This window comes from Macaca fascicularis, chromosome 11, assembly GCF_037993035.2.
Source record: "Macaca fascicularis isolate 582-1 chromosome 11, T2T-MFA8v1.1".
Classification (NCBI taxonomy): domain Eukaryota; kingdom Metazoa; phylum Chordata; class Mammalia; order Primates; family Cercopithecidae; genus Macaca; species Macaca fascicularis.
This window is the reverse complement of record NC_088385.1, coordinates 120,355,001-120,370,682: the sequence shown is the minus strand read 5'-3', so window position 1 is coordinate 120,370,682 and position 15,682 is coordinate 120,355,001. Positions and strand designations below refer to the sequence as shown.

Below are 15,682 nucleotides of genomic sequence, written 5' to 3'. Positions count from 1 at the left end.
GAGATAAAAGATGGATAGTTGGAGGGATAGGTGATCAGGTTGATGGATGGAGAGTGAGACACGTGATCACATATCCTAGATATGTGATCTTGGGCAAGTTATGTAAACTTTCTGAGCCTCAGTTTCCACATGTGTAAAATGGGGATGGTGATAATGGTTTTACTTCCTAGTACCTTTGTGAATGTTAAAGAAGACAATGAATAGAAAGTTCTTAGCAGAGTTTCTGGTATATAACAAGCACTGGATGAAGACTGGTGTTATTTTCCTCTCCTGCCTAGGCCTGAGAAGTGATAGAACGTCTCCCTCTCCTTCCTGACCTGGTCAACCTGGGCTGGTCCGCTAGGTAAAGGAAGCCCATTTAAGATCTCAGAATGGTTGAATTCCTTTAGAGACTGAGGTTTTCAAGTCTTGGCTTTGTTGCCTAAGATGGGACTTGGAGTCACTTTATTACAGAAGTGGCAAGAGGACTGTAGTGTGTCTCCTATGAGCTCATTGACATGGAAAGATAGGATCCATAGCAGTCACAAACTCAACTCAGAAAGTGTTTATTGGCTGGAGTTGTCCGAGAGTCAAAAGGAGCAGTCCTGGAGGGCTTCCTTCAGGAGGCAGCCAGCACAGTTGCCAGGGCAGCTTCCACTGCCATCCACCAGCACTGAGCCCTCCTCATCAAGCCACAGGAGTGTCCATGGGCCTCTCAGGGGTCTTTGGGGCCAGGCTGGGACCCCTCACACCTGGCCCAGGTGGGTTTTCAGAACCTGCAGCTCTCGGCTGTTGATGTTGTTACCTCCACACACAATGACCACAACTGAAGTCAGGGAAGGCGGCAGGCAGCCCTTGGCCTGGAGCCTCCCCAGGAGGCCTGAGTAGATGGCTGCTAAGGCTGCCCCACAGGCAGGCTCCACCAGCATACGCTCATCATCTGCCGGGATCAGGGGAATGGAGAGAAGAGGGAAAGGGAAGAAGAACCACTTGGTGCTCAGCAGGCCCTGGGCACTGCAGATCCTTGCAGCCATCTCTCCAGCCAGTCAGCCATTCATCTGCTCTGCTGGCAATCCATCACTTGTCTCACGCTCTCCCCATCCATCAGCCTGGCCTCCTATCCCTCCACCCATCCACCTTTTATCTCTCTATCCATCCATCCATTCCTCTATCCATCATTAGACTATCTATCTATCCATCCATCAGTGTACATATCCATCAACATATCCATCCATCCACCCATTTACAGCCATCCATCCATTCCCCTATCCATCATTTGACTGTATGTCCATCCATCAACACGTTCATTAATCAATGTGTCCATCCATCCATTCATTTCTATACCATTCATCAATCCATCACTTCATTATCCATCCGTCCATCCATCCACTGTCCATCTATCCATTATCCACCTTTCCATTCACTCATACATTCATCCCTTCAATCAACAAGCATCTATTGAGTGCCTACTACCTGCCATGCCCTATGCCAGGAAGGCCCTAGGGACACATCAGTGACTAAGACACACCAGCCCTCATGGGGCTCACAATCTGTGATGTAGAGAGATAAGAACCAGGAGGTTATGAATACAGGGAGTGGTACATTGGAGGTCCCCAACCCAGGCAGGGTGGGGTGGGTGATCAGGGGAGGCTTCTTGGAGGAGGTGCCGTGATGGCTGATAGCTCTCAGTCACATCAAACCAATAGGGAGCAGGGCCAGCCAGAGAGAGGAGCAGCATGTACAAAAGTCTGGGGGCTAGAATCAGCAGGACACACTCCTTCTTTACCCTCACCCCCTTCCATCTATTCGACGTGTACTTAGTGCACAGTAACTGCACACCTAGCCAATGCCTGGTGCTGAGGATACAGATAAGAGAGAATACACTCTTGCTAGAGGATGCAGGGACTTCGTGGGTCTCTGAGCCCAGGTGGAGGACAGGGCTCACTCACCCAGAAACTGCTGCACAGCGCTCACAGCCTCGGCGTCCTCCACCACTTCAGAGTGGATCTCGCACACATGCATGCACTCCAGGGCCCGAGCGGCCACCGTCTTGGCACCCAGGCTCTTGGCCACGCTGCAGGATAGAGCAGGGTGGGGCAGGGAGACCAGGGGCTCAGGGAAGAGCTGGTGAATCAGGTTTCTCCCCAGCCCCAGCCACCCCCTCCTATCCTGCAATGGGCTGATTGGAGCTCAGCATTATAAGTCACAGAGGAGGTGCTCAAAAATCATGCGTCCCTGCTGGGCACAGTGGCTCACGTCTGTAATTCCAGCACTTTGGGAGGCCGAGGCGGGCAGATCACCTGAGGTCGGGAGTTCAAGACCAGCCTGACCAACATGGAGAAACCCCGTCTCTCCTAAAAATACAAAAAACCAGCTGGGGTGGTGACGCATGCCTGTAATCCCAGCTACTCAGGAGGCTGAGGCAGGAGAATCACTTGAACCCGGGAGGCGTAGGTTGCAGTGAGCTGAGATCGTGCCATTGCACTCCAGCCTGGGCAACAAGAGCGAAACTCCACCTCAAAAAAAAAAAAAAAAAAAAAAAATCACGTGTCCATTGAATGAGCAACACTGAATGTGCATCAGTGCCTCTGACTCTGCAGCCATGATCGAGCCATTCCTTCCAGAGACCCCAGAAAGCCAAGCATAGAAAGGGATTCTTTTCTATGTTATTCATTAATATCACATCTATACTATAAATACATTTTTTTCTTTTAAATTTTATTTTTAGTAGTGGCAGGGTCTCTGGCTATATTGCCCAGGTTGGTCTTGAATTCCTGAGCTCAAGTGATCCTTTTGCCTTGGCCTCCCAAAGTGCTGGGATTACAGGCATGAGCCACTGTGCCCCACCTAAATCGATACATTTTTTTTTTTGAGACAGGGTCTTGCTCTGTGGCCCAGGCTGGAGTGCAGTGGTGCCATCTTGGCTCACTGCAACCTTTGCCTTCTGGGTTCAAGTGATTCTCCTGCCTCAAGCTTCTGAGTAGCTAGGATTAAGGTGCACACCACCATGTCTGGCTAATTTTTTATTTTTAATAGAGATTGGGTTTCACTATGTTGGCCAGGCTTGTCTCGAACTCCTGACCTCAGGTGATCCATCCACCTGAGCCTCCCAAAGTGCTGAGATTACAGACTGAGCCACTGCAGCCGGCCAAGTGAGTTAAAATATTTAAAGTGCTTAGAACAAGGCTGATGCTTAGTGAATTTGACGGAAGTGTTAGTTGCAGTTACTATTATTGCTACTTGCTACTGTGGTTATTTAAGAGCACAGACTTGTGGGAGAGATGGTGATGAATAAGCAAACACAAGAACCAGTCAATAAATGCACGTTGTGGTAAGTTAGTATGAAGGAGAACATCAGAAGGGGCATCTCCCCAAGGGGAGTGTTGTGGAGAGGGTCTGAGATGTGAGAGACAAGGATAAACCAGCCCATAGAAGAGTAGGATGGTGGCTGGGGGTGGTGGCTCACGCCTGTAATCCCAACACTTTGGGACGCCCAGGTGGGAGGTTCGCCTGAGGCCAGGAGCTCAAGAAGAGTGGGAACAGTGTGCTATGAAGAGGAAACAGCCTGTCCAAAGGCTCAGAGGTGGGAAAAACATTACCCACTCAAGGGACTGGAGGACAGGCCGGTGGCTGGGGTGGAGTGGGGAGGGGTCCGCATTTTAGCCTGAGAGCTTGGGAGAGGCATCGATGGGTTTACGTGGAGGAAGAAAAGGGTTCTGTGGATTAGCAATGGAGGAAGGACACACTTTCCGCTGGGGGCAGAGCAAAGGACTCAAAGGTAACAAAGGTATCAACGATTTCCTTCCTAGGCATAGACCCAAGAGAAACGAAAACATACATCCACAAAAACTTGTAAATGGATGTTCATAACAGCACTATTCACAAGAATGAATAGCCAAAAAGTGGAAAGGATCCAAATGTTTGGATAAACAAAAGTGTGATCTATTCATACAGTAAAATAATATTTGGCCATAAAAAGGAATGAAACACGGACACACGCTACAATGTGGATGAACCTTGAAAATATGATGCTAAGTGAAAGAAGTCAGACACAAAAGACCACGTAGTATATGATTCCATTCAAGTGAAACATCCAGGGTAGGCTCCGGCGCGGTGGCTCACACCTGTAATCCCAACACTTTGGGAGGCCGAGGCAGACAGATCTCCTGAAGTCAGGAGTTCAAGACCATCCTTACCAACACAGCAAAACCCCGTCTCTACTGAAAGAGATGCCCAGCCAGTGTAAGAGGATTTCCTCAGGGTAAGCAGGGCTGGCATTCCAGGTGGCAGGGGCAGGACAAGCAACAGCTCAGACATAAGACAGTACAAAGGATTTCCAGGTAGGCCGGGCGCAGTGGCTCATGCCTGTAATCCGAGCCCTTTGGACCCGGGAGGCAGAGGCTGCAGTGAGCCGAGATCACGCCACTGCACTCTAGCCTGGGCAACACAGCCAGACTGTCAAGAAAGAAAGAAAGAAGGAAGGAAGGAAGGAAGGAAGGAAGGAAGGAAGGAAGGAAGGGAGGGAGGGAGGGAGGGAGGGAGGGAGGGAGGGAGGGAGGGAGGAAGGAGGGAGGGAGGGAGGGAGGGAGGGAGGGAGGGAGGGAGGGAGGGAAGGAAGGAGGGAAGGAAGGAGGGAAGGAAGGAGTGAAGGAAGGAGGGAAGGAGGGAGGGAGGGAAGGAGGGAAGGAGGGAGGGAGGGAGGGAAGGAAGGAAGGAAAGAAAGAGAGAGAGAGAGAGAGAGAGAGAGAAAGAAAGAAAGAAAGAAAGAAAGAAAGAAAGAAAGAAAGAAAGAAAGAAAGAAAGAAAGAAAGAAAGAAAGAAAGAAAGGGAGAAAGAGAAAGAAAGGAAATGTACATAATAGGCAAATCCGTGGAGACAGAAAGTAAAATAGTAATTGCCTAGGGCTGGGGTGGGGGAATAAGGGACATGGTGGGTGATGGCCAAAGGGTATGAAGTTTCTTTTGAAGGTGATGAAAATGTTCTAAAATTGATCATGATGATGGTTGCATAACTCTGTGAATCTGCTAAAACCATTGACTAGTACACTTTATTATTTATTTACTTATTTATTTATTTATTTTTGAGACAGGGTCTTACTCTGTCGCCCAGGCTGGAGTACAGTGGCGCGATCTCAGCCCACTGCAACCTCCACCTCCTGAGTTCAAGCAATTCTCCTGCCTCAGCCTCCTGAGTAGCTGGGACTACAGGCGCCTGCCACCATGCCTGGCTAGTTTTTGTGTTTTTTAGCAGAGATGGGGTTTTGCCATGTTGGCCAGGCTGGTCTCGAACTCCTGAATTCAAGTGATCCGCCCACCTCAGCCTCTCAAAGTGCTGGGATTACAAGTGTGAGCCGCTGCACCCAGCCGGAATCGTACACTTTAAATAAGTAAGCTGAATGGCATATGAACTAGATCTCAATAAAGATGTTATCCTTCTTTTTTTTTAAAGGCAACAAGGGTGGCGCAGGGGTTGGGGAGAGCTGTTACACCCATTCAGGGAAACAAAAGCTGGGAGAGAACTGAATTCTAGAGATAGGATGGATGGAACTCAATGGGGCAAGGGGAGCCCATATGACACCTAGGTGCCCAGTCAGAGCACCTGGATGGATGTTGGTGTCATCTACAGAAATCACACTCCAGGAACTTCCCTTAGTGCTTCTGCTGTGCCAGTCTCTGGGATGGGTATCAGGGACTCAGAGCTAAATCAGCCAGTCCTTACCCTCTAGCTCCTCCACCCCAGCCAGTAGCCCAAACCAGGACACAGCAGAAGAGTGACACAGACACACACAGGGTGCCCTGAGGGTCTTCCAGATGGATACAGCTGCCCAAGCTGTCTAAGGATTTCCTCAGGGTGAACAGGGCTGGCATTCCAGGTGGCAGGGTCAGGACGAGCAATGGCTTAGAAGTAAGACGGTACAAAGGATTTCCAGGGAGGCCGGGCACAGTAGCTCAGGCCTGTAATCTCAGCCCTTTGAGAGGCTGAGGTGGGAGGATCACTTGAGCCCAGGAGTTCTAGACCAGCCTGGGCAACACAGCAATACCCTATCTCTACAAAAAAAAATGTTAAAAAAAAAAAAAGGAAGAATTTCCAGGCAAAGATAGCACAGCAATGCTGGAAGGTGGATGCAGGCCAGGCCAGGAAAGAGTGGAGATGGCACCAGAAAGAAGAGAAGGAGACTCGTGTCCAGGTATCATCCCCTTGAGGTTTTTCCAATTGGCCACCTAGAACCTTGTACACAATAGATGCTTAAGGAACCTGACTTAAGACTGTCTTGATCTTACACACCTTGCTATAATATCCCATTACATCCTAAGTCCCAGTATCCAATGAGTGTTTAACAAAATCTGGGCAGAGACTGTATCCGTACTGGGTTGAATCATGCCTCCTTCCGAAATGCACAACCAGGCCGGGCGCAGTGGCTCACGCCTGTAATCCCAACACTTTGGGAGGCCAAGGCGGATACATCACGAGGTCAGGAATTCGAGACCAGCCTGACCAACATGGTCTACTAAAAACACAAAATTAGCTGGGCATGGTAGCGCATACCAATAATCCCAACTGCTTGGGAGGCTGAGACAGGAGAATCACTTGAACCCAGGAGGTAGAGGTTGCAGTGAGCTGAGATTGCCCCATTGCACTCTAGCCTGGGAAACAGAGTGAGACTCCATGTCAAAAAAAAAAAAAAAAAAAAATGCACAAAATGTGCATTACTTGGAAATAGAGTCTTTGCAGATGTAATTAGTTAAATTAAGGTGAAATCGTACTGGATTAGGGTGGGTCCTAAATTCAATGATCACGTTCTTCTTAAAATTTATTGGCTTTGGAGGGTATCGGGGAGGACAGGTTCTTGCTAAGTTTCCCAGCCTGGAGTGCAATGGCTATTCACAGGGACGATCACAGCACACTACAGCCTCAAACTCCTGGGCTCAAGTGAACCTTCCGTCTCAGTCTCCCAAGTAGCTAGGACTACAGGTGTGCACCACCATGCCCAGGTAATGTTTGTATTTTTTTAGTAGAGACAAGGTTTCACTATATGTTGGCCAGGCTGGTCTCAATCTCCTGACCTCAAGTGATCCGCCTGCCTCGGCCTCCCAAAGTGCTGGGATTACAAGCATGAGCCATGGTGCCTAGCCTACATTTTCAAACTTATTTGCAACGCACATGGGTTGCTTTTGTAATGATAAGTCAATGAAAGCTTGTTTTATGAATTGATTAGGTTTAAATGAATCATATTCTTCATCTCCTTTTTCAGCACTGCCTTCTAACTCAGGTCCACTTTACTGTGGTTGGAGTCCCAGGACCAAGGACAGCCTTTTGGGTGCCCCCTGTCTCCACTGGCTGGGACTGGAAAGCCCTAGGGCAGTGGTACCCCCACCCTCCAGCCCCTACAAATGTCCCCAGCCCTTACCCACCTGGTGATGTCAGGAAGTGTGACCAGCTTGCCGGCCATGACGGCCGCATTGAAGCAGTGTGCCCCATGGGTCTCCATGGCAATGATGGGTACATGCTGCCAGCCCACCTCCAGCAGGCCAGCCACCACCCCAGCCAGGAGCCCCCCGCCCCCGACTGCCAGCACCAGGGCACCTGGTGGGGTCCTCAGCACTGCCTTCAGCTCCTGCACTAGGCTGGCGTGGCCTTTCCTGGGGAGGGGGGGTGAGAGGGAGGAGCAGAGTAAGGGAGGACCCCAGCCCCAGTGGCTCCTGGGGTGGGGGGATTTACCAGGGGTGGGTTCCCTGCTCCCACATATACATAAACCCCTCCCCACCATCCCCATCCCATCTGCAGTAAGGGGAGAGGAAGTCCTGCAACAGTTACTTCGCTCAGCTTCATTCATTCTCTTTATTTTTATTTTTTTGGATAGAGTCTCGCTCTGTCACCCAGGCTGGAGTGCAGTGGCGTGATCTCAGCTCACTGCAACCTCTACTTCCCCGATTCAAGCGATTCTCCTGCCTCAGCCTCCTGAGTAGCCGGGACTACAGGCGCGCACCACCATGCCCAGATAATTTTTGTATTTTTAGTAGAGATAGGGTTTTGCCATGTTGGCCAGGCTGGCCTCAAACTCCTGACCTCAGGTGATCCACCCGTCTCGGCTCCCGAAGTGCTAGGATTACAGGCATGAGCCACTGCACCTGGCCTTGTTCATTTTCTTTATTACGGATTTGTTTGCTCATCCCCTCCCATCTCCATCAACCTCCCAGGCCCTTTCTAGGACATTACCCCATTTAGCTCCCTCCCCAGCTTTGCAAAGAGGCAATGGCAATGTGTGGTTAAGAGCGGACAAGTATATCACTTGGCACCAGCCTGACTACAGCTCTGGCACTGCAGCCCTGAGTCTCTGCCACGTACTTAGCTGTGTGATCTTGGGCAAGTTGTTTGACCTCAACGTGCCTCAGTTTCCTCACCTATGAAATGGGGATAATAGCACCCACCTGTAGGGCTTTGGGGAGGGTAAACGGAACAGTGCAGGAGGAGCCATTAGCCTGGTGCCTAGTCCCAAAGCACATATTCAGTAAAGGAGACTTGGTACTATCACTTCCATTTTACACACATAGAAACTGAGGCACAGGATCTGGGGTGCTTTGCACAAAGTCCCACAATTCCCAAGGGGGCAGAAGTGGGATCCGAACCCATGTCTGCCCGGCTTTGAAGCCTCTTCTCCCCTCTGGGCCTCAGTTTCCCCTTCTGCCCAATGGGAGGACCCTAACTCAGTGAGGGTCTCCCAGCTCTGGACTCCTGGGGAGAGGGGCGTCAGCCTTACCATATTAGGGGGTGGTCAAATGGGGAGACATTCACCCAGCCGTCCCTCTTCGCCAACTCTTGTGCCCTCAGATTGGCCTCGTCCCAGACCTACAGAGAAACCAAGGACCCTCAGAAGATCTGGGAGTGGGACTGCTATGGAGGCCGGAGCAGAGGCCCAGGCTCTCCTTGGTGGCCCCAGGATCCAGTAGTCTGGGGACACCCCTGCAGATGAGACCAGACCTGGTGCGGGCCCAGAGGCCTCCTGAGAACTGGACAAGTACTTCCAGGTGGACAAACAGATGCCATACGCTTTCCGCAATACCAAAGGGACCTGTCCTACTGGCACCCTATGAAAACCAGGCCAGGCCAGCCAGGGAGGCTAGGAGCGGGTCAGCTCCAAAGTCAGCCACATGTGCCCACTTCTAGCCAACCAGTAGGGGAGAAGCCCCCTAAAATCAAACCCCAGACAGCAACCTGGTCACCATAGAGTGTGTCCGTGAAAACCAGCAATGGCCCAGCTGATGGCCTGCTAGTTGAGTTCAAGCAGCCAGAGAGATGGCGCACAGGGCCAGCGCTGACCATGATGGATCCAAGCCAACCACAGCAGAGTGAGTTTTCTCTTCTCACTGGCTTGGCCTCTGTGGCGGAGATCCACGTCCCCTGCTCATTCACACACCATTGACAGGCTTTCTTCCCTTCCCTGACTCATTTCTACACTCCCTACCAATGCTTCCTGCAATCACCTCCCAAATAAACCACACGCACCCTAGTCCTCATCTCAGGGCCCGCTTTTGGGAGATCCCAAACTAAGACAGCATTTCAGAGGGACCCCATGCCCCCTGATCTCAGCAGGAACCAGATACAGAAACTAAATGATAGACAATGGCCTCCTCTCCCAAGGGAGGGGGGGAGGGTCACAAGGGGCAGAAATAGCCCCTGCTCATCCTCAGGGCCTCTGCAGTGCCCACTCTGTGCCCAGTTCTAGGCATGGGGACTCTTCAGCAGGACAGAAGCCAGGAAATGGTCTCTGACCGCGAGGAATTTCCCATCTGGCTGAAGAGAGGAGTCTCATTCCCCTGAGTTACTGAAACAAAAATACACTGTTGATGCGAATGCATATTAGTTCAGCTCCTGTAGGAAGCAGTTTGGAGATTTCTCAAATAACTAAAAATAGAATTACCATTTGATCCAGTAATCCCATTACTGAGTATCTACCCAAAGGAAAATAAACAATTTTACCAAAAAGATCTGCATTTGTATGTTCATCACAACAGTATTCACAACAGCAAAGACGTGGAATCAACCCAGGTGCCCATCAATGGTGGACTGGATACAGAAAATGTGGCGCATATACATCATGGAATACTATCCAGCCATAAAAGAGAAGAAGATCACATCCTTTGCAGCAACATGGATGCAGCTGGTGGCCATTATTCTAAGAGAATTAACTTAGGAACGGAAAAGCAAACACTGCATATTCTCACTTATAACTGGGAGTTAAACACTGGGTACACATGGGCACATAGACACTGGGGCCTCCAAAAGTGGGGAGACAGGGAGAGCGGCAGAGGTTAAAAAATACCTGTCAGCCGGGCACAGTGGCTCACGCCTGTAATCGCAGCACTTTGGGAGACCAAGGCGGGCAGATCATGAGGTCAGGAGATCAAGACCAGCCTGGCCAACATGGTGAAATCCCGTCTCTATGAAAAATTAGCCAGGCGTGGTGGTGTGCACCCAGCTACTCAGCTACTCAGGAGGCTGAGGCAGGGGAATCACTTGAACCCGGGTGGCAGAGGTTGCAGTGAGCCGAGATGGTGCCACTGCACTCCAGCCTGGGTAACAGAGCGAGACTCCGTCTCAAAAAAAAAAAAAAAGAAAGAAAAAAAAAATTAGCTGGGGGTGTGGTGGTGGGTGCCTGGGATCCCAGCTACTTGGGAAGCCGAGGCAGGAGAATTGCTTGAACCTGGGAGGCGGAGGTTGCAATAAGCCAAGATGTGCCACTGTGTGACAGAGTAAGACTGTCTAAAAAAAAAAAAAAGATACCTGTCAGGTACTATGTTCACTACTTGGACGACAGAATCATTAGAAGCCCAAACCTCTGCATCATGAAATATACCCATGTAACAAACCTGCACATGTATCCCTGAATCTGAAATTAAAACTAAAGAAAAAAATAGATTCACGCCTGTGTAGTGCTTGACATCTCTCACCTGTAGAGCCCCAAGCAGCCTCCTCTCGGGGTCCTCTCCTGCGTTGCCCCAGAGCGGGCAGAGTGACAATCCAACCAGGTCCCTCCCCTGCTCAAACTCCTTTCATGCTTCCCTAGTGCCCTCAGATGGAAACACATTAGCTTCACCTCCAAGCCACCCTGCCTGATGGAGCAACTCTTCTGTCTTCAGCCTCACCTTTCACCATCTCCCGCCCCATGCTGGGCTCAGCCTGAATGCGTGTGCTCATCCATGCCACGCCTTCACCCACGCCCTTTCCTCTGTTCACACTCAGATCATTCCCTCCCTTTTCTCCACTGTGCGGACTCAGATTTCTCCTTCAATACCCAACCCTGGGGAACCTCGTCAGGAGCTTTTCCTGGATCCTTTCACCAAATCTAAGGCATAGCCCATTGGTTTGACCACTGCCCAATTCTCCACTCCCTCCCTCTATTAGAATCATACACCCACACCTTGCCATGTGGCTTGTTACTGTTTTTAGAGACATGTTCTTACTATGTCGCCCAGGCTGGCCTCAAATTCTTGGGCTCAAGTGATCCTCCCAACTCAGCCTCCTGAGTAGCTGAGACTACAGGTGCACAACACAGTGCCCAGACTTTTTATCTCTCTATTTATTTATTTATTTATTTATTTATTTATTTATTTATTTTATTTTATTTTTGACATGTGGCTTTGCTGTTCTTCTCACTAGAGTGGTTGGAGCACATGTCCCCTCCCCACTGATGTTGGTCTCAGCTGTCTGGCCAACAGCATGTGGCAGAACTGACAGTGTAATAGTTCTCAGTTGAGGTCTTAAGAGGCATCACGTGTTTCTTCTCACCCCTCTTGTCACTGCCTTTGAGAAGAATGTGTGCCTGGTGGCCACTGGCTGGGGAAGACACAGGGGACATCTGCAGACCTTACTCCTTCCCCACATTCTGAAGCAGAACCACCCTAACCCTCCCACAGACCCAAAGCATGAGAAGCAATGTTCTCATAAGCTGCTGCTATTTGGGGGCTGTTTGTTATGCAGCATTACCAAGCAACAATAGCTGACTCAAACAACATGCCTTCTCTCTGACTTCCTTGGTGCCCTGTGCTTCCCCCGTGGCAACACTTTTCACACTTTGTTACCATCATCTGGTTACCTGTGTATCTCCTCATAATACTCTGAAATTTATGAGTGTAAAGACCATGTCTTATTATCTCTGTGTTTCTAGAATGTCTAACATAGCAGGCACTGAATATGTGCTCAATGAATATCGGATGGATGGATGGATGGATGGATGGATGGATGGATGGATGGAAAGAAGGGAGAGAGAAGGGAGAAAGGGTGATGTATGGAAGGATGGTTAGATGGATGAAGAAATGGAAGGAAGGAAGGAAGGAGAAAAAGAAAGGAGGGAGGGAGGGAGAGAAGGAAGGAAGGAAGGAAGGAAGGAAGGAAGGAAGGAAGGAAGGAAGGAAGGGAAGGAAGGGAGGGAGGGAGGGAGGGAGGGAAAGAGGGAAGGAGGGAGGGAGGGAGGGAGGGAAGGAGGGAAGGAAGGAGGGAAATAATGAAGGAAGGAAAGAAAAAGGGAGGGAGGGAAGGAAGGACAGAAGAAAGGGAAGAAACTATATACAGGAAGTATTTGGGACCAGCTTTAGGGTACCATAGTTTGGCTTTTAGTTTTAATTTCAGGATGTTTAAAAATCTGTTTTCCATTATTTGAATGATTTTTTTCCTTCTTCCCAGAAGAAAGATTTTGTATCTGTGTCTCTATTTCTTTGGGAACAAAGGGAACCAGTGATATCTTTCTCAGAGGATACCATTTCTATTGGGGTGGTCTCAGAATGAAAACTGATGCTGCCATCATCTTGATACTTCTTGTCTTATCTAACAGCAAAAATGTTAAAAGTGGATAATACCAGGTGCTGGTAAGGATGTAAGGAGACAGACAGTCTCCTGTCCATCGCCAGCTTCCCATTTTTCTTGGTTCACACATGGAGGGTATTCTCAGGGTGGGCAGAGGAAAGTTGGGAGGTCCCAGCCCTCCACACCCATCCCACCTCATTCCCCCCTCAGCTCAGCTATCCTGAGAGAGGACTGGGCCCCAGCCACAGCTCATCGAAAGGAAAAGGAGACAGGGGTGGGGTGGGGTGAAGGAGAGCAGCCCACTCCAGATGGTTTTCCCCTTCCCGGGGCCCTTACCTTTCCAGTCAGCTGAACCTCGGCCCCCTCCCCCTGCAGTCTCTGCACCACCTGCAGGGAGGTGCTCTCGGGGAGCACGACGGTGGCAGGGATGCCCAGCTTCCTAGCAGCATAGGCAGCAGCGATGCCTGCGTTACCTCCTGTGCAGAAAGGAGGAAAGGGGCAGTGAGCAGAGCTGCATTGGCCTTTAACATGCCTTTCCCTCCCCCTCCATATCCCTTCAGAGTCACTCCTCCCCAACATTTATATGCCCCATTGACTCCTTCCTCCACTGGAGAGGGGGACACATGATCTAGGCTGAGCCAATCAGAACCTAATCCCCCAACCCATGATTGGTTCAAGGATGAAGACACCACCCAAGCAGGGCCAAAAAAGACCAATTCCAGGATTGAGGCGAGGCATCAAGAAGGGGTGCTCCCTTTTCCCTAGGGTTCGGAGGGTGGTAGGATGCAAGGCTGGAATTCCTGGTGGCCATCTTGCTACCATGAGGCCCACCTAAAAATAAAGCTAATATACAGGAGCGCAAAGCCCAGAGGAGAGACAGAGAGGAGAGCTCCTGGATCCCCCTGTGCCTGAAAGCCACTTATCCCAAGAATTTTCCATTCTTAGAGCCTGTAGCTTAAACCTAAATGAATTGGGTTTCTGGCACTTGCTACCACCGTGAGTCCTGAACTATGGGAGAAGGCTAGGAATGGGATGTACGCAGTAGTCATCTCATCAATGACCTTGATGAGGCTGTACCTTTAAGAGGAGACCAACCCTGGACATCTACTGCTGCTCCAGCCAGCTCCTCCTCCCCCAACCTCTGCCCTGAGGACCCCCATGAAACAAAAAAGGGTGGGGTCACCTGAGGAGCACACCAGGTGTCTGCATCCCTTCTTGGCCATCTGGGAAGAGAAGGAATGGGGTTAAGGGCTAACCCAAGCAGTTGTCATGAAGGCCTATGTAGAATGGGGTTAGAATCTCCCCATCCCACTCCCAATACGGCTTTACCCCTCATCCTGCCCACAGCCCTGCCCTCACCTCTCCCCTCCCATCTGCACGAGTTCATGTTTCTCCTCCTGCCCAAACCCATCCCCAGCCCACACCCCTCACTCTTCCCTCCCTCCTGCACAACCTCATTTCTCCCCTTCTGCCCACAACCCTCACCTCCTGGCAGAAATGCCCGATGCCCCGAATCTTGAAGGAGCCACTGGGCTGCACATTCTCACACTTGAGGAAGATAGGCATGCCAGCCACCTGGGACAGTGCCCAGCTCTCCAACAGAGGTGTGACCACGTGGAAGGGCTCCTGCTTGGCACGCTCCGCCACAGGGCCATCCATTCTGGAGACCAGGTAGATAGCCTGCAGGAGGACACGAAGTTCACCACCCAGGCAGTCCCCGTCAAGAGTTCCCTTAACCGGGACAAGAGAGGGGAAGGTAGAGCAAGCCCTTGGCTTAGGTGCCCTTCACTCCATCCAGCTGCCGAGCTGTGAGACCCCCGTCAAGTATCTGCATCTCTCTGGGCCTCAGTTTCCCTATCTGGTCAAAGACATTTGGCCTGCAGTCCTTTCATTCTATAAGTGTGGCTGTGTCGGGGATGTAGAAAGTGGCCAATATGTGGCGAGGAATGAGTGAGAGAGTGGGAGAATTCATTCATCAGTCAGAAAATACTTGTTGAGCACCTACCATGTGCCAGGCATTTCCAGTTTTGGGGACCCACGAGTCATAAAAACCTCCCACTAGGAAAAGTCATAGAATTTCAAATAGGAGTGACTTGCAGAGGGTATGGGGTGCTACTGTAGCGAGAGCAGTCAGGAAAGACATGTCTCAGGAGGAAAGCTTTGTACAAACGTTTGTCATGGAAAATGTAAATGTAGCAGAAGTATTGAGAACCGTATAAAGACCTTCAGCTGGCCGGGCACAGCAGCTCACACCTGTAATCCCAGGACTTTGGGAGGCCAAGGCAGGCAGATCACTTGAGGTCAGGAGTTCGAGACCAGCCTGGCCAATATGATAAAACCATGTCTCTACTTAAAATACAAAAATTAGCCAGGAGTGATGGTACACACACCTGTAATCCCAGCTACTCAGAAGGCTGAGGCAGGAGAATCACTTGAACCTGGGAGGCCGAGGCTGCAATGAGCCAAGGTTGTGTCACTGCACTCCAGCCTGGGTGACAGAGTGAGACTCCATCTCAAAAACAAACAAGCAAAAACCCTTCAGCTTCAGCAATCGATTCATGGTCTAACTCGCTTCCTATCGGTGCCCACTCCCCCTTCCTGTATCATTATTACCCCTTAATTACTATTAAATTTTTCTTTTATGTTATTTCACCTGTAAATATTTCAGCATGTATCTCCAGAGGTAAAGAACTTGCGTTTTTGAGACAGGGTCTCACTCTGTCACCCAGGCTGGAGTGCAGTACTGGAATCAGCTCTCTACAGCCTTGACCTCTCAGGCTCAAGCAGTCCTCCCACCTCAGCCTCCTGAGTAGGTGGGACTAGAGGCGAACACAACCACATCCAGCTGATTTTTGTACTTTTTTGTAGAGATAGGGTCTCACTATGTTGCCGGGGCTGGTCT

The 15,682-nt window shown here is 50.3% G+C and overlaps 1 protein-coding gene across 7 annotated transcripts in view; it reads right to left on the bottom strand.

Annotated features, from left to right (window-relative positions):
- Nucleotides 1-529: 529 nt before the first annotated feature.
- The window catches only part of SDSL (serine dehydratase like), a 21,637-nt gene continuing 6,484 nt past the window's right edge, over nt 530-15,682 (bottom strand). For 3 of the 7 annotated variants that reach the window (XM_065524856.1, XM_065524854.1, XM_065524855.1), the window contains 7 exons: nt 14,266-14,460; nt 13,964-14,003; nt 13,117-13,256; nt 8,738-8,826; nt 7,392-7,619; nt 1,929-2,053; nt 530-919 (listed from right to left, as the gene is read on the bottom strand). In XM_065524856.1, the coding sequence (XP_065380928.1) occupies nt 726-919; nt 1,929-2,053; nt 7,392-7,619; nt 8,738-8,826; nt 13,117-13,256; nt 13,964-14,003; nt 14,266-14,439 (990 nt within the window). In that variant the 5' untranslated portion in view covers nt 14,440-14,460 and the 3' untranslated portion in view covers nt 530-725. Of the gene's footprint in view, nt 920-1,928; nt 2,054-7,391; nt 7,620-8,737; nt 8,827-13,116; nt 13,257-13,963; nt 14,004-14,265; nt 14,512-15,682 lie in introns of all 7 variants that reach the window. The other 4 variants (XM_074007965.1, XM_074007963.1, XM_074007964.1 and 1 more) reach the window with 2 other exon arrangements.